Below are 24,082 nucleotides of genomic sequence, written 5' to 3'. Positions count from 1 at the left end.
TACGGCAGGTACACAATGCATGGTTTCTGAATTGAGTTCTTTCTTAGAATGTTCTGAGACCCACTGTGAAACTAGCTGATTTAGTAGGCTTTGTTTTGCAGGAACCCTTGCAGTATGCAGGTGTGTACTAATAAGAATGAGAGCGGAATTATGGAGTTTACAGTAAATGTAATAATGAACAAAGGTTAAAGGCATTACTGAGATCTGATGAAATTGATCATGTGTGAGATCTTCCTGTGTGTGCATTATTAATTTATGATAATGCATATTATATGGACTATTATTATTATATGGACTTTATAAAAACCTGGATTATTGAATTTTCCCAGCATATGACCTTAGCCTCTGAAGCAAGCTCTTAGTATTCTTTCTTCTTTGGCCATCTTCTCATTCTCTTCAACTTCCAGAATTCTTATCCATCAGATGCCTCAGCCAAAAACTGATTTCAATTGTTGGGGAAAAAAATTCCTGCCATCCTGGGTAGGACACAGATGGAGGTGAGTGTTCTAGAATGAAGACCAGGGATGAACAAGGAAAGGGAATGCAGACAGGAAAGTGACTAAAGAAACAAATACTAGTCTAGCATTCCTGAAACATGCTTAAGGGGGTTTCTCTGGAAAATTCCAAGAGAGTTAACTATGTAGTCACCAACCAATATTCTGGCCCAGAAGTGAGTTAAGGAGGCAAGGTTGGGCACAGCAGGCAGTGGAAGAGAATGAATAGAAGGGAGTTGACTGGCTATGGAGACTGCTTGGACTAAGTCAAAGCTCAGGGCATGTAAGGATGCTTCTGGACAGTCCAGAGGACATGACCGTGTTGTCAGCACAGGTGCACAGCAGAGCATGATTATGTAAGCATGACTTAACAGTGGACCAGTAAACCTGTGCCAATGAAGTTGACATGTGGGATGTAAATACATGATAACCCGTATACAATATACAATAGTTTTATATAGCCCCTGCTTTGTTCCATGCTGTCTAGTGTTGTTGCTGGTGTCTTGCATGTGTATGTTCTTTAACCTTGGGACCTCACCCATGAAAATCTCCCTTGGGCACCCCAAGCAGGCTAACACTTGCACAAAGAAAGAGGAAAATTGTAAATGAAATTATGGAGATGGTAAAGATTAATCAATAATAATCTTTTTAACTGTAACTGTAAAGAAAATCTTTGTCATACATACATTCACCCTCCCACCCACCTACCCATCCTCCTTTTTTGCAAAAATATTTAAACTAGTTCACAGGATAAATTGTATATAACATAGTATAAATTATAATTGGGCAAAATAGCAGAGACATACAAGGATAAGGACAAAATGAAGCCAGAAGTGAGTTTGATCACACATACTTATTGTGGCTGGACCACTGTGTGTGTCTAAGGGATGCATGTGACAGTGAGAAGCAGTGGTGTGCATAACCAGAGTGAGCTTCCTGCCGAACCTGGGTCTTTGGTTTGTGGCACATGTGTTTTTGTCCAGATCTGCTTATCTCTGTCTTGTTTGGACTCAGCCACACCTACAGGGCTTTGTAAGGTGGCTTCTATATTGTAAGGGTGCTGAAGTAGAGCTGTATAAATGAGTGTGTATGTCATGCATGTAAAAATCCAACTATAAGACTTGCTTCAGTTGCATAAGGCAAATTAACAGAAAGAATCTGGGGTAGGGGGCTTCCTTATCAGAGGTTATAAAACAGCAACATTAACTTTTTCCAGAGCTCAAAAAGAATAGCAAAATTTAAAACCTCTTTCTTAGTTGAAAAAAAAATACCCAGATTTCAAAGTACGTTGACAGGGCCTATGAAGTTCTTTTCTTGTGTGACATCTCCCTCTACTGACAGTGCCTCCTCTCACTTTTCCTGTGCATCCCAGCAGGGCAGCCCTTTGAAAGTGACACGCCTGTGAAATGCCTTTGAGTCCTTGCTCACAGATTGAGGAAGGGCCAGGTTTGGAGGGAAGATCATAAGTTCGTTTGGAACTTGGGGAATTGGAGCCCTCCAAGTTCAATCAGCAGTAGAATATACATGTCTGAGCTCAGAAGACAGACCTCAGACAAAGGCAGCAGTGGCATCATGGTCAGAGGGAGTAGATAAAAGAAAAAAGAAAGAGAAAGATGTTGTGACCTTGGGGTCCTGAATGTATAAATGTTGGGGAGATAGGTTGGAATAATATAACACAAATTTCACTATTTGTTACTCTGGGTGACTTTTATAGCATTTCCTACTGAGGGCCATCCATTTCTGACCTATAAAATTCCAGTGTTGGGAAACTCAGTGTTCCATTGCTGTTTAACAATTTTTACTCTTGGAAAGATACTTTTGATGAGCTGCTATCAACTTCCCCACAATTTTCACCCTTTGTTTTCCTCGTTCTGCTATTTGAAATCTGTTCCCTCATGCATTTACCAATAAGTGCTTCCCCCACAGTAACACCATTAGACAAATGTGGCAATATGGTTAAACCACCCAATCCAATGCCTACTCTACCTTTCCCCTCTGAACTAGAATCCCTAGGGAAAAACTGTGCATTACTCTCCTTGTTTTCCTGCTCCCAGCATATCAAACATGCAAGAGAGACATTCTGTTTAGGCTTTCTCAAGCATGATCTCTGTAGGCATTTGCATTCAGTGAATAAATGAGGCACCATTATCATCTCCATTTACAAATGAGGAGAGTGGGATTCACAGAGTTATGATACTTGTACAAGGAAGGCCACACAGCCAGTGGGTGGTAGAGCTGGCTTGAAGAACAAAGCCTCTCTGATATCAAAGACTGGATAGTTAAAATCAGTGTAATTCTACCCTTTTGCCCATAGACAGCAGCAGGCACAGAAAATAGATTCCAGTGGGAAATAGTGATAATTCTTACTTGAAAATTGTTAAATTTCAGTCAGGATCTTATTGGCAAAACAAGTGAGACTATTTCTAGTCCACGGTCTGCTCTTCCTTGTCTGAGTGCCAGCTTCTGTAAAGCGGAATCCTTCTTGCTCTATCAGCTTAATGGTTCTGGCTGTGGCTTTGCACCTGTGATGCAGCCTCTGCCCAGCCCTGGCTACCAAGCACTCTGTCCATATAGAACTGTTGTGGTCATAAAGGTTCGGCCAGGGCTTCCGGCGGCAAGAGTCCCTACCAGTTATATTTTGAGTATAATTGGCTCCCTCCTAATCAGCTTTGTAAATTAATTTATTCAGACTTCAGTGTCTTATCTTTTAAATGGTGCTTGATAATACACTGTGAATTTAACTGAGAATAAAAATTAAATTTGCCCAATGTAATGCCTGCCCTCGCACCATATCTACTCAGAAGTACTAACCCTAAGTCTGTGGGTGCAAACTGAAAAATCTCCTCTTGCTGTTTGCACCTGGATGACATGATCAATCAGAGGCAACAGGGAAAGAAACAACAAAGGGAAAGAAAAATTATAGGAACAAGAAAGCAAATAAAATGGAAGATTACGGAAGCCACAAAACAATGTTATCGTTAGTGCCTGTTTTCTAGTGGATGGTTGAGGATTTCTGTGTAGTGTCTGGAAAAGAGATACAAGAGATGAAGGCTTTTCTCCTGTAGAGAGTTGACAATAGAAACAAATGACAAGGATGTAAATAACAAGGTCTTAGGAAAACGTAAACCATTATTGATGACTATGTGTAAAGTTTGGCAGGAAGAGAGATCAGAGAAGGGAAGCAACCTGAGGGGTAGGGGGTTGATGTCAAGCAGATGATAAATCCTCACCGAATCACTGGCTATGGGAGCAACTGAGGAAGTGAAGGTCCTTGTGGTGAAATACTTTTGATAATTTTGTCTTTGTTGAGTCGGTAGCATCTACAGGACTGGGGAAAAGTAGGAGAAATAGGTAGCATTTTCAGGCAGTCTCAAGGCATATCTGAAGGCCCAGGACATAAAGTAAAATTCCTTTCACCTGGTGCCATCGGTGGCTCTCTGAACTGCCAAACCTTCTGTACGTACCCCAGTTGTATGAGATCTGAAATAAAGTGTATGTTAGAGAAGACTCAGGAAAACCAGTTTTTGGTGGAAACTGATTATCAGAGATCTGAAGATGTACAATGAAAGCCTGAGTTTTCAATCCACTTTGGAGGATGTCCTAAGATTTTTATGCTCAAATTGATTGAAGGTTTGATGAAAATCAATTTATCTATTTCCATTTGCCCATTCCCTAGAACTCCCTCCGTGCTATTGGTGAGACAGAACTATCTGAAGCTCTGTGGGGATGGGTTAGTGAGTACTCAGCTGGTCATTTATTATGGACCAGCCCTTCTTACATTTTAATGTGTATAAAAATCACCTGAAATCCTGCTAACTCATTAGGAGTGGGTGTGGGAAGCCGCCTATGAATGGCGCCCATTTCCTGCTTCCGGGTTCTTCCCGGCCTGAACAAGCCCGCCAAATTGTCATATCTGCCCAGTTACCCGTGACGCTAGCCTATCAGCTTGTTAGGCGCGCTTCTCTGTGATTGGATACTGCTTCCCCTTATAAGAGGTTGTTCCTGCCCCCAACGGCGGAAGAGGAACCAACGTTGAGGGTGGCGGACCTTGTTAGGTCCGGTTCGCTGTACGTAATAAAGTTTGAGAGCTGATCCTGCTCGAGTTTGGTCTCCTGTCTTCCGCGGCTCCGGTCATCTGGTGGCCCCGTACGGGGAAAAAAGGTAAAAGACTCAGCGACGTGCCTCTTCGGCCGGGAGGTGCGATTGCTGTCGCCTGCGGTACGACGGAGGACCTGGCCCAATAACAACGGAAGGCCGCGAGCACCTCTTCTCTTCACCCTGATCAGCTACGTGAGATACAGCGGTTCCCGGGACAGGTGAGTACTGGGTCACCTGGGTTGGGTGGACGCACCTAACAGATTTTGAGCGCCACACGAGTGGACGCCGGTTTTTTTTTTTTTCTTTTTCCCTTTGCCTCTGTTTTGCTTTCGCTTCGCTAATACAGCCCGACAGGCTTTTGAGCTCGATCGGAATGCTCAGAGGAGCCCGGAGCCACTGCCGATTGTGGGTCTCTGGAGGACCCTCAGGGCTCTAATTCTGATTCGGATTCGGAAGGCTCAGAAGAGGAGGTCGTCTTTGCTAAGCATGACCCTCCTACACCGTTAAAAGAGGAACTTAGGGCTCGGGAAGATAAAAAGGGGAACCAAACACCACCCTGCCCGAGCTACTCCGCCTTACGGGAAGAGCTTAAGCCCTTCCGCCCTTTGGCAAGTTCGCAACCCATGGTCGCTCCCTTCAGGGCGCCAGGCCCCACTGCACCGCCGTGGCCGGAAGAGGAGTTGCTCCCTGGGCTGCCACCACAACCTATGGCACCGCCCTGGTTAAAGGGAGAGCTACTTCCTGGGTCGCCTTCTGCGCCCCCATCTGGGGAGGGAGGAGGACGTTCCTTCCACCAGAGGGTATGGTCGCGGCTTCCCTTTGAGTGTTCCGGTCTCCATGCATTCCCGGTACAAGTAGGAGGCAGGGGAGGAGGAGGATATTATGAGCCCTTAGAAATTAAACAACTTAAAACTATCAAGGACGCAGTTTCAGCTTATGGGCCCAATGCGCCATTTACCATGGCGCTTTTAGAGGCATTGGCAGGTCTGCTTTTAACTCCTGGAGATTGGACCCAGCTGGCACGCGCCTGCCTCTCCCCCGGACAATATTTAGATTGGAAGTCCTGGAATGAGGAATTCTGTGTAGAGCAGGCGGCAGCCAACAGGGAAAATAACCAGAGAGAGTGGAACAGGGATATGCTATTAGGGCGAGGAGCCTTTGAGGAAGATCAAACTCAATACCCTCGCCAGGTTTATGAACAAATTAGCCGCTGTGGCCTCCAGGCCTGGAGACGGCTGGCTGGAAAGGGAGAACATACGGGTCACCTTACAAAAATTATACAAGGGCAGGGAGAGCCATTTTCAGACTTTGTGGCCCGCATGCTTGAGGCCGCTAACAGGATTTTTCCAGATGCTGAGGCGGCTCACCCTCTCATAAAACAATTGATTTTTGAACAGTGCACTAAGGAGTGCCGTGATGTCCTAAGAACTAACAAAAATAGGTCCTTAGAAGAGTGGACACGCCTGTGCCATGAATTGGGTGGCCACGGCCTAACGCCCAAAGGAAGAATATCATTGGCACTCTTTACCATAAATTTTTTAAACCTTAATCATAATAATCATTCCCCTGCCATGGAGCACAATAATCCGTCCCCAACCGACAAAGGGCTGGTGAGATGGAAAGATGTCCTTACAGGACAATGGATGGGCCCGGATCCAGTGATTAGCTGGACCCGAGGTGCGGTTTGTGTCTTCCCACAGGAACCAGGTCGCGAGCCGCTGTGGGTCCCGGAAAGATTGACGCAAGCAGTAAACTCCCCACCAGTTCCTGATAAAGCACAGGAGGATAAGCCCGCAGACACAAGTCAACTCGACCCTTCTGGGACCGACGCTCAGCGCCCGAGACCATCTACAAACTAAAATGTCTGGTTTGGAGTTTTTTCTATTCTGTGGGTTCCTATTAATCACCCCTGTGATATGCTCAGATTCCACAGAACCACCACAATATCTTTGGGGTCCTTGGCACCACCCGCCCACATTGGCACCTTTTTCGGCGGCCTCGCCCGCCTCACCCAGGGTTTACACCATCAATCAAACAGTCCTTGATTATGCTAATTGCCATGGCTATCCTAGTAGGGCTTGTGGTTATTAAATGCTTGTTAGATCGCCTCATACAAACTCAGCAGCAGGTTAAGATCACAGCTATGGCAGCCATGCAAATGGCAGCAGGTAGCCCATCAGGCCAGCAGGCCGCCGCATATCTCCTTCACATTGCAGAACATCAGCTATAAGAGCTGAGTGGGCAAGCCAATGACGGGTAAGACGGGAAAAGCCCTCCCAGTCAACCTAAGACAGGCTCCACTCAGATATATATGGCCTATAAGGCCAGGGGTCCCTCCCGGAGTCAAATTATTGGCATTGAGATGCGAGACCAAGGGTACTGCAGTGCCATCCGCCTCAAAGGTTGGGGGGAAGGCAGGAATGAATGTCTATATGCATCCAGGTTCGGTTCACAAAAGCCTGGCCCTGCGAAAAAATGAACCACTCACCTTGAGCATGGTCCTGGCGCAAGGATATGCACAAAACAGGGTGATGCACAGCAGGGTATAGACCTCTACATTCTCTCATGCCTCGGCCTACAAGGTAGGCCCACTCCTAGGTGTCTAACAGCAACAAGGTCATAGACACCTTGGAGGGACCTACAGACGATCCTATTTTAATAAATAAAAAAGGGGGAGATGTGGGAAGCCGCCTATGAATGGCGCCCATTTCCTGCTTCCGGGTTCTTCCCGGCCTGAACAAGCCCGCCAAATTGTCATATCTGCCCAGTTACCCGTGACGCTAGCCTATCAGCTTGTTAGGCGCGCTTCTCTGTGATTGGATACTGCTTCCCCTTATAAGAGGTTGTTCCTGCCCCCAACGGCGGAAGAGGAACCAACGTTGAGGGTGGCGGACCTTGTTAGGTCCGGTTCGCTGTACGTAATAAAGTTTGAGAGCTGATCCTGCTCGAGTTTGGTCTCCTGTCTTCCGCGGCTCCGGTCAAGTGGGGGCCAACAGTCTCCACTCTGATGCTTAGGCTGCTGCTTGTGATGAAACAGGCTGGGACAGCAAGGCTATGGCATGTCCATCTTTGTTCTGCCCTCTCCCTCCATTGTGACATTTGCTAGTATTGGAAACAGTTTTGGTATTAATGCAGCTTTAGAACTGATTTCCTCCTTTTCCTTTACCCCTCTCCCCAATTCCTGTCCAGAAAAACACAAAGAACAAAATATTTACCAAGAGCAGATGCTCAGCAACCTGAATTTACAGCTTAAGGGTATTTTCACAGGTTACTTTAGGAGGAGATGTTTTTTCTTGTTTCTTGGATCCCAGAAGCCTTGATATTTTGACCTTTGTGGTTTGGCACAAACCCACTTTTGTTGATTTGGCATTTCCTCTGTGGATAAACTTTCTGGCTTTGGAAAAAGGCTCCTTCTTTTATGAGGCGCTTTTAACCTGCAGGGTCTCCATTTAGCTTAATTGGCATATTTATGTATTGAGATGGGTGCCTAGAGCGCTTGGGCCACAGCATCTTTTGTATAAATCGAAAAAAATGAAATGAGCTGTTCTCACAGTTGTGTGCCCTTCAGTTATGGAGTGCGCTAAAAGGCTCATCATTTACAGGCTGCGAAAGCTTGGAAAGATCAATAGGCACATTGCAACCTGGAGCCATTTAGAAAAGCAAAAACTCGGGATTTTCAAAGCCCAATTACTTCAGGAGCTTGGCCATTGCTAATTCCCTGTTAAAACCTTCCTGGGCCTTCATTCCAGGAGTACAGAATGGCCTCACTCTGGATGAATCAACCTTGGAAGGCTAAGGCTAGCCTTCTCCTGAGGGTCAGACAATTTGTAAGCTCGGGGGAGCTGACTGCTCCTGGCCAGCACCCTCTGATTACGAGCCTAGCTGCAGACTTCCACTTTTCAGGTCATTTCTGAAGCCCAGCATGCTTTGAAGGCAAGGATGAGAATTGATTCTTATTAGTTTAATATAGCTATGGTTAATGGCTTATAGATTTTTATATGCTCTAACTTGGCTGAGCATGTCTATTAAGTCTCTATTATTAAGCTTGACAGAGAAGAGAGAAGGTCAAAGGGCCCAGGACAAAGCTGTGGCTTTCTTATGGAGCAGACTAAGGAAAGTCTTCTTAATAAGAACTATTATGACCTCATGGAGACGTGACAGAGAAAGAAGAATCTTTCAGTGGATACCAGGGGAATTTGACCTCTGAGCTCAAGACTGTCTGTTTTAAGAGGGCAAAGATAGTATGAGGTTAGCACAAATGCTTGCTGGGATAAATAGATGAAAATAGGTGAACAAGCTGTCCTTGTAGTTTAGTGCTTCTGCCAGGATGGCTAGTACCACTGAATGATCCCCCTGCTAAAGATACATCCACTGGCGACACCAAAGGTGAATTTGTATATTTAGAAAATGAATCTTTGCAGATATAATTAAGCTAAGGATCTCCAAGTGACACCATCTTGGATTATCCAAGTGGGCTGTAAATCTAAATACAAATGTCTTTGTAAGAAGAAAAGACATTAACCCAGAGGGAAAGACGATGTGAAGACAGAAGCAGAGATTAGAGCAATATATCTGCAAGCCGATCAGCACCAAGGGCTGTCAGGAAGGACCAAACACTAGGGAAAGGCATGGAACAGATTCTTTCTCAAAAAGGACCAACACTGTTAGGCATTCCTTGATTTCTGGGCTTCTAAACCCTAGAATTGTGAGAGAACAGTTTATTTATTGTTTTTTCATGCCACCCAGTTTCTGGCAATTTGAGATAGCAGCCTTAAGAATTTGGTACAGTGATCAGCTATCCAGATTCCTGGCTCATTCTTCCAAAATTAACCTTGAAGAAACCCTAGACCTAAAAAGCATGGCATCTAGCAACTAGTGATAAAAAGTTATGAGGTGCCCCTGAAGGGGCAGAAACTTTTTGTTTGTGCTAGGATAGTAGGTGGCTACACCTGACCAAATGGTGAAAATAGATAAATAAATAAATAACATTGGAGGAAATCTTTCTAAAGTTGCCATATAACTCTGTGTTAAGTTATTTGGGACACTTACCTACTGACACTTTTCCATTAAAAAAAAATCCCTACAATTTTTCAGACTTTCCCTGCCTATGGCCATAGGGTGATAGGGGCCCAAGCCTTCATGCATAGGATATTGAGGGAAAGGAGGTCCAGGACTGAGTGGTCACAGTATCCACTCCTCTTCTGGTTCCAGAGTGATTGCTGACAACTATGTAGGTAACTGTCTCTCTAGTCTCACTGCTCCATAAGATTTTAAAGGAGTGACTTTGAGCAGGAGAGTTGCCCAGTAAGATAGCAGCAAACCACAGGGATCAACAATGCTCCTGTGGATACTCAAGGCTCCCTCCAGGGCTTCATCTCCAACACTCACAGAGCAAACTCAAAATACCACTTTTTAAACTGGCAGAGTTACGTAAGCAGAAATTCCTGGCAAAAATGCAAAAGACCAAAAAACATGAAAAAAATAGCTACAAATAAATATAATATTTACCAGTTGAATAAGATGTTTTATCCCAAATTTTAGAAAACCAATTACAATGATTCACTTTGGATTCACTTTAATAATTAATTTTTAAATACAAATGTGACTGGAGAGTTATGGGCTTTATTGGTGATCAGACGTTTCTATGATACTTGAAACTAAGACTTGATAGAAAGCAGAAGAGAGGCATGGGCACAAAGTAAGATAAAGCCAGCATCACCAAGGAAGACAGGGAGACAGATGCTCTCATAGATGGCTGGTTCACAACCTCTTCAGGGAATACTTCTAAATTATTATCAAGATACTGTAGTCCATAAATCTAAAAAAAAGATGTCTGCAAAAGTGAGTGATATCCAGCGGGTGCCAACTTCTGCTCTCTCAGGGGAAAAGTCCCTCACTGTTTCTCTTTTCCACAAAGGCAGGGTCTTCATCCTCCCATCCTAAAATTCACAGAATTCTGGTCACTTGGCTCATGCTTTGCTAAACAAGAAGGGCAGTTACCTTCTGATAATGAGCTAGAAAGAAGGAAGATGTCTATAGCCTGATGGCTGTGATTATCATGTAAGCCTTATGTTGCTTGGCTCTGGAATTTTTATGTTAAAAAATATACTCCTCATCTGTGTAATCCATTCAAATCAGGCCTCTGCTTGCCAGCAGTCAAAAGCAATTCAAAGCTAATGGGTTTTTAAAACTTAGCTCCATTCACTTGCACACTTTCTCTAAGTTGCTTTGGTTTTTAGGTGCAGGTGTTTAGGTGTACTTGATGTCTATTTCCAAAATAATATGAAATTTAATAATCAAGTAGTTGATTTTTCTGGTTTAAAATTTTTAATTCAGTTGTTGTGGTAACTCTGGGGCAGGTGGTTGATGATGCATGAGATGATGCATCAGATATTCAAATAATATCTGAACATGAGAAAATTTGGGCTTTAACAGTAAAAATGGAGCTGGATATGGTGATGCGTGCCTGTAAATTCAGCACTCTGGGAGGCTGAGGCAGGAGGACTGCAAGTTCAAGCCCAATGTATCAGTCAGGGTTTACTAGAGAAATAGTTATAACAAGATATACAAATGTATAAGAAATTAAAAGGTTGGCTTACAATGGTCAGCCACAGTCAGTCACTCCTCCTTCAAGGAAGGAGTGAACAGAGAGTGTCTATATGCTGGAGGCTGAAGTGTCCAGCCCAAGGGCTGGAGCTTACTGCAGTGTCCCGTGCAGGTCCATATCAGGAGGCTGATGAGGCTACAGTGGAACACTGAAAAACTCTATGACAGACCGCTGAAGAGTCCCAGGAAGATGCCAAACAGTCTGAGCCAGAAGCCAGGAGATGACATCCAAGCTCAAGGTGAGGACTGGAGCTCCTCTGAAGAGCCAGCAATCAGTCTCTCCTCCTTTGCCTCTTATGGTGTGCAGGCTGCTCCCTGCAGTGGGTGTAGCACTCTCACCATCTGCATACCCTCCTCTTGCACAGGCTGAGGATATTACAAGCTAGGGACCCTGGCCCCCTTGCTGAGTCACTTAGTAAACTTCTGATCTTCTCAAATTGACACAAGGAACAGTATCTTAGAACAAAATGGCCTGTCCTCTAACCGTCAGGATGTGAAGCAGCTGAGTCACTTAGTTAAGCTTCTAGACTTCTCAAGTTGACACAACATATAAACCATAACATCCAGCCTAGCCAATTTAGTGAATTAGTGAGACCCTGTCTCACAATAAAAAAATGAATGCTGGGCATGGTGGGGCAGGTCTGTAATCCCAGCACTCAGGAGGCAGAGGTAGGAGGATCTCTATGTGTTCAAATCCAGCCTGGGTTACGTAATGAGTGCAATACCAGTCAGGACTATAGAGTGAGAGCTTGTCTCAAAAAACTAAAAAATATAATAAAATAAGAAAAGGCCTGGGAATGTAGTCCAGTTAAGTCCCTGAGTTCAATCTCCAGTACTGGAAGGAAGGAAGGAAGGAAGGAAAGAAAGAAAGAAGTAAGAAAGGAAGGAAGGAAGAAAAAAAGGAAGCAAGAATGAAGGAAATTTTAAAAGGAAGGGAGGGAGGGAGGCAGGCAAAGAGTAAAACTAGAAAGAACATTTGTAAAATATATGTTTCCTATATTCCCAATGTAGCTCAGCCTCCTCCGGTCACTCTATTGGCCTCCAAATTTATGTGAAGAAACTGGTTAAAAAGGGGGTGGGGGAGAGCAGTCCAACTTCAGTGACCAAACACATGGGTCACCAGACAGGAGCTGTAGCACAAAGAAGCCCTCAGAAGTGGGTGTAAGTGGGGCTACATCAGCGGTGGCAGGAGGAGTCCCGCTGTCGTCACAAGCTGGTACCTATTCTTCCTGCCATTTGTTTTTGTTGCTTTGCTTTGATCCTTGTTAGAGAAGAGCAAGAAGGAAAAGATTCCAGCTGATAAAGAGACCCAGGAAGAATAAGTTCATTACTTGAACTCACAATATGGGTCTGAGGAATTTAGAAAAGGCTCTACTTCTAGTCCAAAGTAGCAGCTGTGAAATCCATTGTTAGTGGCCTTCACATGTCGCTAGGACACATCAGTTATCATTAATCCTTTGTAGTGCCTCTCCACTCTTACTTCCTCATTGCTAGAAATGTTTACAGGATAGGGGTCATCAATATGATTTGTATTTAAGGCTGCAGGACTTCACCCAGTAGGCTTTCTTTCTCCCTCTCTTCCTCTCTCCCTCCCCCACCCTCTATCTCTTTAGGAGATTTCACTCTTGTCTTTTAAGACATTGTTGGACAGTAAAATGCTTCATCTCCACATTTCCTTGTGGATATTCAGTCCTATGTTGAAGTATAGTATTCTTACAGATAGACTTATAGAGTATCACATACTCCTCTGCAAAATTTCCCCCAGGTTTCCTAATGCTAATTTACATCAACATGCATGCATAAAAATAGCATATTATTTACAGTTTATAAAAATCTGTTGGATGTCATTGGTAATTGTTTACACTTACTGGAGTAGTTGTGGGCTTAATCGATGATATGGATTTTGCTGTAACATCTGAAACAGGGGCTTGGTAGGAAACTTAGCAGAGAGGTAGCTGATAGAGCTGTGGGGGACCAGCAGTGGCTGAAAAGACAAGTATGAAATATAAATGACCTTTATTTTGAGAATGTGGAAGAGACACCCCTGATCCCCCAGGGTGTGGCATGCCCCCCCATCTCTCCGTGGAACACGTGGAGTGGGGGCATATAAGTAGCCTAGGTTTGGGGTGGAACCTAAGGGGGCATTAGGGATGCACAGGTATCCCATTGGTATTCTTTAGCCCATTGGTATTCTTTTGGGGTGGGGAAGATGGAGCTCCTTGGTTCTGCCTGAGGCTTTACCAGCTACAGTGTCCTGTCTAGACCAAAACTCTTTCAGTAGCTGGAGCCCTGGCCACACAGAGTGAAGAGGCCAAAGTTACAATGTAGGGAAGGAAGTGTGAGGAGGGAAGAACAGCATGACTGGGGTGAATGAAGGGCTGACAGGGTAGCCTCAAGATGAAGGCGTCACCGTGTAGGCACTTGGGCACGCTGCTGCTTTATGTCTCCTTAAATTCACCGGAAATGTAAAGTTAGTGTGAGTGACTCACTGAGTTCACTTGTAAATGAGACGAAGACAGTAAGGACAGTCATTCTCTAGTCTCTTTTCCATCCTATTAAATATGTAGAAAATATATTTTTACTGAAAAAAATCAAAAGAGTCATTTTTTAAAATTCAGATCTTCTGAGCCTGAAAAAAAGTAACAGGAATTACATAAGCAAGTCTGCAGTTATAAAATAGATTTGTATGAAGACTTCCTACAAGCAGTTAGTGGGAAGACAGAGGAGAAAAAAAAGGAAACTAATGTGCTTTCATTACTGAAGATTCTGTGCAAGCAAAAGGAAATGACTGGCCAGAACAGTCCCAAAGAACACGATGGGAGGACTCACTGGACCGAGCATGGATCTTAATTATGAGGTATAATCAACAAGTGCGATTAATGCTGAAATTCTAAAAAAAAATTATAAGACACAGCACCATTAATCTTCCTCAAAATACTCTCTGCCATTCTAACCCACCATCCTACCATTTCTAAAACAGCTCTCAAAGTCCTCGCTCATGGGTGTCTAAGGTTGTGCCGTCATGGCTGCCATGAGGTCCTGAACTGATATAAGATGCTTGTGCCTGTTTCTGTCAGTATGTCTGTTCTATTCAGTCTTCTTCACCAGACCTGGCACTGTGACACTTCTGACTCTTCCCCACTGTCAAAATGACCATGAAATATGGTGTGTTGTGACCGGCGCAGCTCCAATGAAACAGGAGACAGGAGACGCTTTTGTGGGCGACAGTTAACTGCTAGTTTATTTATGTGGGCTCTGGTTTATATATTTGGCCGTGACCAATCACAGGCTGCCACAAGGAAGCAGGGCGGGAATGGGATGTAGGCTCTGGCTATTATATCCAGCTGTGGCCAATCAGGAGTTGCCACAGAGTACAGAGTGAGCGCGGGGTGCGCACGGGTTGGCTAATTTAAAGAGGAACGTAGTGCATTGCGGAAGCTGGCATGGTCCTTAGTCCCGGCTGGGGTATGGTATGTTGAACGCCTGCGCCCAACATCTCCCCCTTTCTTTATAACTGACGCAGGGTCTCCAGAGGTCGGCGCCCCTCGTGAGGTGCCATGCGGCCGTCATGACAGTGCCTCACTACTCGTTGGTGCTCTTTTGGAGGGGGCGGGAGTATTGTTTTATGAGCCCAACCCACATGCTCACCAACATGGGGACCGGAGTGTCTCCTGGCCAAGGACGACACCCCCTGCGATGCTTTGCTCCACACCTGCGTCACAGCATGGCGAGCCATGCTGCCGGGCTTTGACCAGATTTCATGATCAGCAATGCTTGTTTGATACTTTGTCTCTATTCTTTTGTCTGCGAATCCGACAGAGCAGAAGTAGACTGCCGAATGCGGCAAATGTAGTCATGGTAGCCAGAGCCCCTGTTCCTGCCCATTCCTTTATGAAAGCCAATTGGAGAGTTGGCCTGAGCTGGATCACAGGAAACTCGTCTGAGTCCGCCATAACTGGAATCGGTGCGAACTGGAGTACCTGCATAACAACAGCTGAAAGTGCACTGTTATCCCAACATTATAACATATAACAGGTTGCGGTGGAGCAATTTAGAAAAGTCATTGGCTGCAAGGGCCGTACGAGATGCAAGAAGGAAGGGAAAAGGAGGCTACTAACCAGGGGAGTTGGCCAAGGTGCCATGGTTAATGGGAGTTGTGGGTGTACTTGCTTGGTCTGGCTTGTGAGGCTCTTGTTGGTTCCCCTGTTCTGTGGTTGACGTTTCCTCTGGGTCGGGGTCTGGTGGTTTGCAGGGACATATCAGGCGTTCCGGGACCCAGACAGGTTCGCTGCCTTCTTCCTGCGGGAAGATATAAACCACCCCTCTCGCCCAACTAAGTACTGGGCTGGGGCCTCTCTACACCCCATGCAGGAGGTCTTTCCAGCGTACCCAACCATGTTTGGGTGCGACAGGGTTGGCATGTAGCTGTGCTGGCGTGAATCCTTGTGGGTTGATGTTTACAAAATTGTAAGTGAAGAGGGCAAGATTTAGTCTGGCCCTAGGTGTCATGCCCTGGGCAATACCCTCCTTTTGTTTAAACAGAATAGACTTGAGGGTTTGATATGGCCTAACTTTAATTGCTCTTGAATAAGTTTGGATGTGGCTTTTGCTTTGTCTCGTGGTAGGGCCGTCAACAATGGCAAGCCCCGACTCCTGCCAAGTTAACGAACTATACCTGGTGCTGACCCAGAGCAGCTGTGAGCTGCTTAATGAGCGGCATGGCTGTCTCTGTGTCTCCAAAAACTCTCCCTGCTGCCTCCATCATGCGGGCCACAAAATCTGAAAAAGGCTCGCTCGGGCCCTGTAAAATTTTTGTCAAGTGGCCTGAGACTTCTCCCCTAGCTGAGACCCGTTTCCATGTTTGTATGGCTATTCTATTTATCTGTGCATACACCTCTTGTGGAAATATCAGCTGGTTATTGAGATATTGCCCTTGTCCTAATAACATATCCGCTTTCTAGGCGGCCTGATTGTTCTGGGCATTAGCTTGGGCCTGTTCTGTGGCAAGTTCAACATTCCAAGCTTTCCGATCAAGATATTGGCCTGGGCTGAGCACTGCCTTGCACAAACTTGCCCAATCAGCAGGTGTCATGGCATTTCCTGCCATGGCTTCTACTAGGGACAGGGTATACGCCCCGTTAACACCGTACATGGTGCTGGCCTCTTTAAGATGCTTTATCGCCTTTATATCTATAGGCAGGTGGGCTCTGTTTCCCTGAGCATCTACAGCAACCGGAAAAGCCTGGAGAAAACGGCCTAGGCCTCCTGGGTCCTCTCTTTTGACCTGATGCCAAAGGTCTTTCTGGAATGTCCCAGGGGACGTCTGGACCCGTTGCGGACAGCTACATAGCTGATGGCAGGGTCTCTGGTGGGCATGATAATCTGGCGGGTCGGGAGGTAGAGCCATAGGTCTTATACGGGGTGGCCCTGGGATCCCATACTCGCTTTCATTGACCCATTTACTCTGAGAAATCCTGCGTTGCAGCTCATTTATGGCCTCAGAGTAGGGCCCTCTCGACTGCGTGTGTGTGACTTCCCCTCTTTTGGTGGTGTCTGCATCCGCCATTTTGTATACTTTTCCTTCCTCCCCCTCATTATCTGACGAGTCCTTTGTTTCTGGGTTGGGTGGGGTCACCTCGCCTGCGCACTGGGCTCACGAGATTGCTCGCGGGAGGATTTTGCCTGATGGTAATCAAGCGCCATGGCGCCAGCCCTTATATGGTCACGACAAGAGGTGTCTGCAAGGCAGCTTCTCACCACTGCCCAAAGGGGTCTGACTCCTGGCTCCAAGAGGCCATTTTCTGCTGCAAAGTCAAGATCTCTCCCTAATTTATCCCAGCTGGGGATGGTAATGGACCCCGTGGGACCAAACCAAGGTGCTACCTTATCGACCTGATCGAGAAAGTTTTGAATTTGTTCTCGTTTCATTTGTAATCCCTTTTCTCTCAGTAAGTCGCTTAAGGCGACTGACAGTGGCTGAGTAGCCGTGTTACCCATGTTAACTGGAATTTTAAGAGTTTCTTTTTATTTATTTTATTTTTTCTTTTTCCTTTTTTTTTTTTTTTTTTTTTTAATACAGGGACAGCTTAGTCCCCGCGCCCCTTTACGGCGCCCCCAAAACCGGCCTCTTTACGGCCCCCGGAACTCTCTTTACGAGTTCCTGACCCTTGCGACACGTCTGCCCAAGGTTGCCCAATAGCCCCCGCTATCCGGCCCTGTTGCGTAGCACCCGCTACCAACGTTGAGCAGTTTAACCTGTCAGCCCTCGCCCGCCAAGTAGCCCCCGCTATTGGCGCTTGACGATTTTACCTGTTGACGTCTCTGTTCTGTCGGAGAGAGAGGTTCGTTCCCCGTACTGTCGGAGAGAGAGGGTCTCAGCGTTCCGGGCTCCCCATACGGGCCACCAGTTGACCGGCGCAGCTCCCCAATGAAACAGGAGACAGGAGACGCTTTTGTGGGCGACAGTTAACTGCTAGTTTATTTATGCGGGCTCTGGTTTATATATTTGGCCGTGACCAATCACAGGCTGCCACAAGGAAGCAGGGCGGGAATGGGATGTAGGCTCTGGCTATTATATCCAGCTGTGGCCAATCAGGAGTTGCCACAGAGTACAGAGTGAGCGCGGGGTGCGCACGGGTTGGCTAATTTAAAGAGGAACATAGTACATTGCAAAAGCTGGCGTGGTCCTTAGTCCCGGCTGGGGTATGGTATGTTGAGCGCCTGCGCCCAACAGTGTTGTGCCTAATTTTGAACCAAAGAACAAAATTAATCCTAGAATATTAAAGATTTAAATATGGAAAGTAAAACAGTAAATCTTTTGAGAATTCCTAAAACAACTTTGTATGTAAAATACATTTGTAAACTTGAGGTAAGACAATATTAAATAGAATACAGAGAGTACTAATAAAGGAGCAGATTGATAAATAAAACTATGTTAAAATTAAAGCTTTTGTTCATTAAAGAACATAAAGAATAAAAGTGAAAACCATAGAGTGAAAAAAGATATCTGCAGCACATGTAACTTTATTGAGGACGTCTGAACAGTCCTTTTATATAAATAAGATTAAAATTCAATAGGAAACATGACACAAACATGTACAAAAGATTTAGATACTAACAAAAGAGGAAATCCAAACAAAAATGTGGTCACTGTCATTAATATAGAGGGAAAGAAGAAATAAGAATTCAAAGCTAGAATGAGATATCAAGGCTAATTTTCTAGATTGACTACATTTAGAAAATCTGATGATATCAAATGTTATTCAGAATATGGAGCAACAAAACTCAGAATCCATATACACACATTAGAAAACAATTTGTCTTCGTCTAGTAGAGCCTTGGTAATAATGTGTCTCCTACATCTAGTAATATTATTTCCTAGTTACATAATCTGGAAAATGTCAGCATAAGTGCATCAGCAGACAGGCAGAAGAATAAACACAACAATAAGTTTACAGTACTGAAGGATTAGGAAAAATGATCATTGACGTAAAACTGATACATTTTGGAAAATGGACACTAAAAAATGAAGACACCCAATTTGGACAGATGTATCTGAATCAGGGAGAATTGACAAACTTTCATACTTAGACAAACTTGATGTGTTCTGATTCTATTAATATGTGGGAAGCATTTTGTCATGTGGGCAACAATGCTTCGGTCATCGATTACATGTGGAAAAGATATTTTCTTTTCACCAAAGTTGTACTTTATGTAAAGTATTCAACTTATATCAATGCTTCTCCACAGGAAAGGATGGAATAAAAAAAATTTCAGCCAGCACTATTGAAAGTAGAAAAAAATTAGCGGAGGTACCTACCAAAGTAAAATTAATAAACTGTGCTATATTCTCACTATATTCCCCTTCAAAATAGAGCTATACAGAACAATCTGAACCAATGCCTTTTTTTCCAAACGTTGAACAATAGGGTTCAGACCCAAAGGTCATATTTTCTACAATTCTGTTGTTTAAAAGCTCGAAAATATTCACAAGCTAAACTCTGGTGTCCAGGGTACAGACTTCCGTGGCCAGACTGTGAACAGAGTCAGAAGGGTGGGTGAGGCCAGGAGGGACTCAAATGTGCCAACACCACGTGAGGATAACGAAGACAAATTACATAGATCTCCGTCCCTCCTGGTGCTGAATAATTAGTTTCTACAACCGTAGACTCTCAGAAGTAGGGTGAACATCACTAGGTAACCCTTGGAATTTTTTACTTTCAGTTTTAAAAAGTGTCCTATCATCCCAAAATAAGTATATGATGTCAGAATAAGTAATATTCCTTTAAATTGTACAAGGTTAGATCTACATAGTGTGCTGACTAACCTTTCTCAAGACCTAGTACACATTTGTAATAGGCTGTTACCAATCCCTAGTGTAGAATATGGTCAATTTTGACTTTTACCTTTTACCTAGGACTGAGCTTTCTTCCCAAAATCCATTTTAAAAAATGGTTCTCGAGTTTATCTCTGCTTGACCACTCCTGGGGCATGAGAATCTCTCCTCTAATGACATATCTTCGTCTTTGAATGCCTGTGACTGAACATTTTTAGAACCAGAAGGTTGAATTTGGGAACTGCACCTGCTGCTCGGACTGTGAGTTTCAAAATTTGATCAATATATGAGGTGTGACCAAAAAATATGTGAATGTATAAAAACACAGTAAGAGATACTCTGCCATTAATTCCCCTTCAGAGTAATCCCCCCCTCGATCTGAGCATAATCCGTGGCTCTTGCTGCTTTCTGAAGGAATTCTGCAAGTCTTCTTTCATGAGTGTCTTCAGTTTGCAATTAGCTGTGCTGACATGGCTGCCGCAGGGTCCTGAACAGATTCAGAATGTTTACCTTCCAAGGTTATTTTTATTTTGAGGAGGAGCCAGGAGCCTGCTGGACGGCACGCAGCAGCAGCATTCAAAGACACGGAAGAAGCCCTCCAGAGCTGCTCCCGACAGTGACAGGACTTCTGGGGGTAGATGTGTTCAAAGCGAGGGGAGTATTTTAGGGGGCTCCACGAAGTGTTTCTGATACTGTAATAATTTTTTAAAGATTTAAATATTCACCATACAGTTGATCATTTTATTCAACATAGCCTAAAGTTGCTCAGATCAACCCTCCCATTCTTATTAAACTTTCCGCTTACAATGTCTTTTAGAGGACTCACATGAAGTCTTAATATGCCAGGCCACCCTGGTAAGCTCCAAAAGCAAGAAAAGTTACAGGACCTTGCTGACATTTTTCGCTGTGCTAGCTTGCTAGCGCCCTCTACCGACAACATCGGCATAGAATATTCCGTTACCTAAAGGTTTATAAAGTCCGGACCAGTGGTCTCCTTTGCATGTTCCCTGTCAGCCAGACACTGATTTGTCTGGGCTCTGAGCCACAGAGGTGAAATAATTAAATATCCTTATTCATCCTCTACACCATGAGAAAATAAAACAATGGCAAAATTAAGTTATTAATAATAAAATACCAACTTTCATTTGTATTATTGAAGGTTAACATACCTATCTCCTCCTCCTGTATTCATATTTATTTATCATGTTTTCTAGTAAATTTAACTATATCCTATTACATATTTAATAGAAATTTCACTCGTAATTCAGAAGGATTTTGTTGAGAGGCAGTTTCATAACTCAAAAACACAGACAAAACATGTTTTCATGAAATGTTCTCTAGTTTATATAAAAAAATATTTTCATGAAATTAAGATATTCATGCATTTTGTATTATTTATAATCACCCAAGTTCATTCTCTGCTTAGGAATTTATCTTCTTAACAAAATAATGATATATTCCATTAAGGACATTCATGCAACTCACCCATGGTGTTTTATGCTTCTAGAGTTCATGAAAGGCAATAGCAAAAAGAAAAAAAAGATTGAAAACTTAAAATCCAGGAATTATCAGCACTCCTATTCAAGCCAGTTCACTCCTAAACAAGCATTTATTGAGTATCTACTACACTCCCAACCCTGTGCTAGCCACAAAGGTAACTGAGCCTGCAAAGCTGGCTTGTTGGGGGTCGGGGGAAGCCATTAATAAGCTGAGTGTGCAAATAAATACTCAGATAAAGGTAGGAGCTGTGAAGTAAAGAAAGGGGATAGGAGGCAGAGAGGGAAGGAGGGAAGGGCAAGAATAAGGAAAGGCAGCGTTTCGGGCAGACTAATGTAGAAATGCAGAAGCTGCCATGTTTTCTGTCACTCCACTGGAACTGGCTGCTCTTTCTTCTCCCTTCACCTTCGGAGAAAAAGAAAAACAGAACAAAAGGCCAATGACTGGGTGGTGCTCCTGTTACTCATTGACTTTGGATGAAGCAGTAAAGACTGAAAAAAAGTTCTAGGAAGTAGCTTTGACTTCAGTTAGTAAAGGAGATTTGAGTAAGAGAAGGTAGTTTTAAAAACACAGTTTAGGGCTTTGGCATTGAGAATGAAAGAGTGTGAGTGAGGTCAGAGGTACCGCCCGCCCGGGAGGGGCGGGCCAGGAGGGGGCGTGGCCGAGGGAGGAGCCATCTGGGGTCTGGAGCTGGCTCAGCTCCTTTTTCACTTAAGGGAACCAGCTTGATGGTGTCTTAGCTTCCTTCAGTTGGCAAAAATGTGTGATAGACTTCTGAAAAACAAATTTACGACAGATTTAGTTGAAAGATCTTAACTGGATTTTACACATAATTCCAGGCTTCAGCAACCCTTGGATCCGGCACAGGATTGAAAAGCTCGTTCGTCTGCCACATGGTCAGACAGCATTTATGAACAGAAAATAGAAAAGAAGTACAGAAAATGGGAGCCAGGCAGCCAGACAGCCCGACTGGCTACAGCTCAGCCTCTGCCTCACTTGAATACGGTTTGAGCAGTTGGTCTCCTGTGGTCACTGAAGCTTCGCCGCTGTGATGAGCCGAGAGTCAGGGTTAGGACGGTGTTCTCCTCCCTGGCTTTCAGGTGGTTCACATTACCAGTTAATCTTGTAAGGACTCATGTACAATCATCCTCAGGCCACATTTAATTTAATTCACTAGACTCATTAAAAAGGCATTGAATCAAGGATTATTAAGCTAAGGTCTTTCAATATTGAAGAGGTCCACAGATAGAATTCAAGAAGAAATTCAGGAGCCAGACGGGGAGGGAGGGAAGGCAGGCTGGGAGAAAAGAGGGAGCGCATACCATTATTTTCACTAACTTCTAACTAAAACAAAGCAGTTTCCAAATATGATCATAGGCCACAGCATCACTTTATCGTCGCAGATATCTTGAAGCACCATTTTACCCCCAGCAATTTGAAAATTACAATGGATGAGAGGCTTGCCCTGTATTTTATGACTTTATTAGAGAAGATGCGAATTGTGTATCTCGCATTTTGTTAGCTATTCTGGTAACCATTTGGTATGCCTGGATTTTATTTGGTAATCCTGTGTATCCTATTCATCCATTTAACAACGCTGAGGCGGATTCAGAGGCCTCTCCAGGCTGCCAGGAAGCCGAGAGCTCCGTATTAAACAGTCGTGAGCTTAGTTGGGAAGAACAGATTCCTTCGCATCACTCCAAGACAGGGAGCCTAAAGAATGGCCTAAAAACAAACAGAGCTACATTCATCCCTTGCCTTTGGGGGTCTATGCACCTGGCTTTGGAAAGGTCCTCTCAATTATAGCTGGGAGGGCCAACCTTGCGGGGTCCGCACTGTCAGATATTTGCTGGGAAATACTGCCATCTGGTGGTCGTATTCTTCGTCAGGCGAACGCTTCTTTTTGTTTTGCAATTAGCAAAGTTCACAGCAAATCACAATGGCATTTGGAAGCGGAGGCGTTTCTTCAGTTCTGTCCACTGCATGTGCTCAGCCTAATCAGTTCTCAAATGTCAAAGACCCAGTGCATGACAATGCTCAAGCAGGATTCTGCAGAAACATATTTCAGTCTCCTTGATAGAAATGTCCAGCAGGGGGCAGTACTGGAATTCCAGTTCTCACAAGGCTTCAATAATAGTACAAGTCCCTCTTCCCTCAAAAGGGCGCTTTTATTTGTGATTACACCTGAAAGCTCCACAGTGGAGCTGTGGTGAAGGCAGGAGGACCGTGCTGCCGTCCATCTTGCTGACCATGGAGGCTTCCAGGGGCCTTGGTCTTAGAGGACTCTTGGGGCTCCTAACACTGACCATGCACTGTCTTTCCTATTTTGGTCAACTTGCTGTTGACTTAGCGGCTGTGACGCTGGCTTCTCGCCTGGGCTTTGCTATGCCTCTGCCCTGTTTGGCCACTTTTCACAATGTCTGCTGCTTTCTCCCTGGGTCCAAGCCACCCGACTTTCTTCTCAGATTCGTGAAGTGGCCTCCTGTCCTCCTTCCCCTGCTTTTGTCCCCTTCACTTCATTCTCCACGTGGCATTCAGAATAAACCTATAAACACACCAGCCAAGTCACAGTACTCCTCAGCTCACAATCCCCACTCAAGAGTAAAAATGGAGATCTTCACAATATCCTACAAGATACCATAATCAGGCCCACAGACGACTCTCTAATCCCATTGTCTCCTACTCTTAACCTCACCACCATTATTGGCCTTCTCACTGCTCTTCAAATTAATGGTACGTGCTTGTACCTCAGGACATTTGCACTTGATCTTCCTGCTGCCTAAAGTGCAGCTCCTCCAGGCACCAACAGAGCTCATTTTCAGCCTCCTTTCATAAGCCGAGGCAGCCGGTATGCTTCTTGATTGATTTTTCTTCCTAGTACTAATCGCTGTATAGCCTTTTATGTATTTTAGTTATTTTTATTGTCTCCCTCCTGCTTCTAGAATGTAGTCTCCATGGAACAGAGCTTGTTGCCTCTTTATATACTGTACTATTTCTATGAATCTAAAAATCGGTGGTCACAGAACAGAAATCCAAATGTCTGTTAGTTGAA

At 44.4% G+C, this 24,082-nt stretch overlaps 1 protein-coding gene across 1 annotated transcript; it reads left to right on the top strand.

The window, feature by feature from the left end:
• Positions 1–4,643: 4,643 nt before the first annotated feature.
• Positions 4,644–7,531, top strand: LOC134476426 (igE-binding protein-like). Its single transcript, XM_063250435.1, has 2 exons — positions 4,644–6,848; positions 6,887–7,531. The coding sequence occupies exon 1, from the start codon at positions 5,216–5,218 to the stop codon at positions 6,449–6,451; it is 1,236 nt and encodes a 411-aa protein (XP_063106505.1). The 5' UTR covers positions 4,644–5,215; the 3' UTR covers positions 6,452–6,848; positions 6,887–7,531.
• Positions 7,532–24,082: the final 16,551 nt, after the last annotated feature.

The sequence above is a fragment of the Cavia porcellus genome, unplaced genomic scaffold (assembly GCF_034190915.1).
Source record: "Cavia porcellus strain 051 isolate PalLab524CR breed Dunkin Hartley unplaced genomic scaffold, mCavPor4.1 scaffold_1, whole genome shotgun sequence".
NCBI lineage: Eukaryota > Metazoa > Chordata > Mammalia > Rodentia > Caviidae > Cavia > Cavia porcellus.
Note: the sequence above shows the minus strand (reverse complement) of the source record. Positions and strands in the feature narration are given on the sequence as shown.

Bases quoted from the DNA above. Each gene is read 5' to 3' on its own strand.
- LOC134476426 (XM_063250435.1), top strand. From the start codon at position 5,216: ATGGTCGCTCCCTTCAGGGCGCCAGGCCCCACTGCACCGCCGTGGCCG.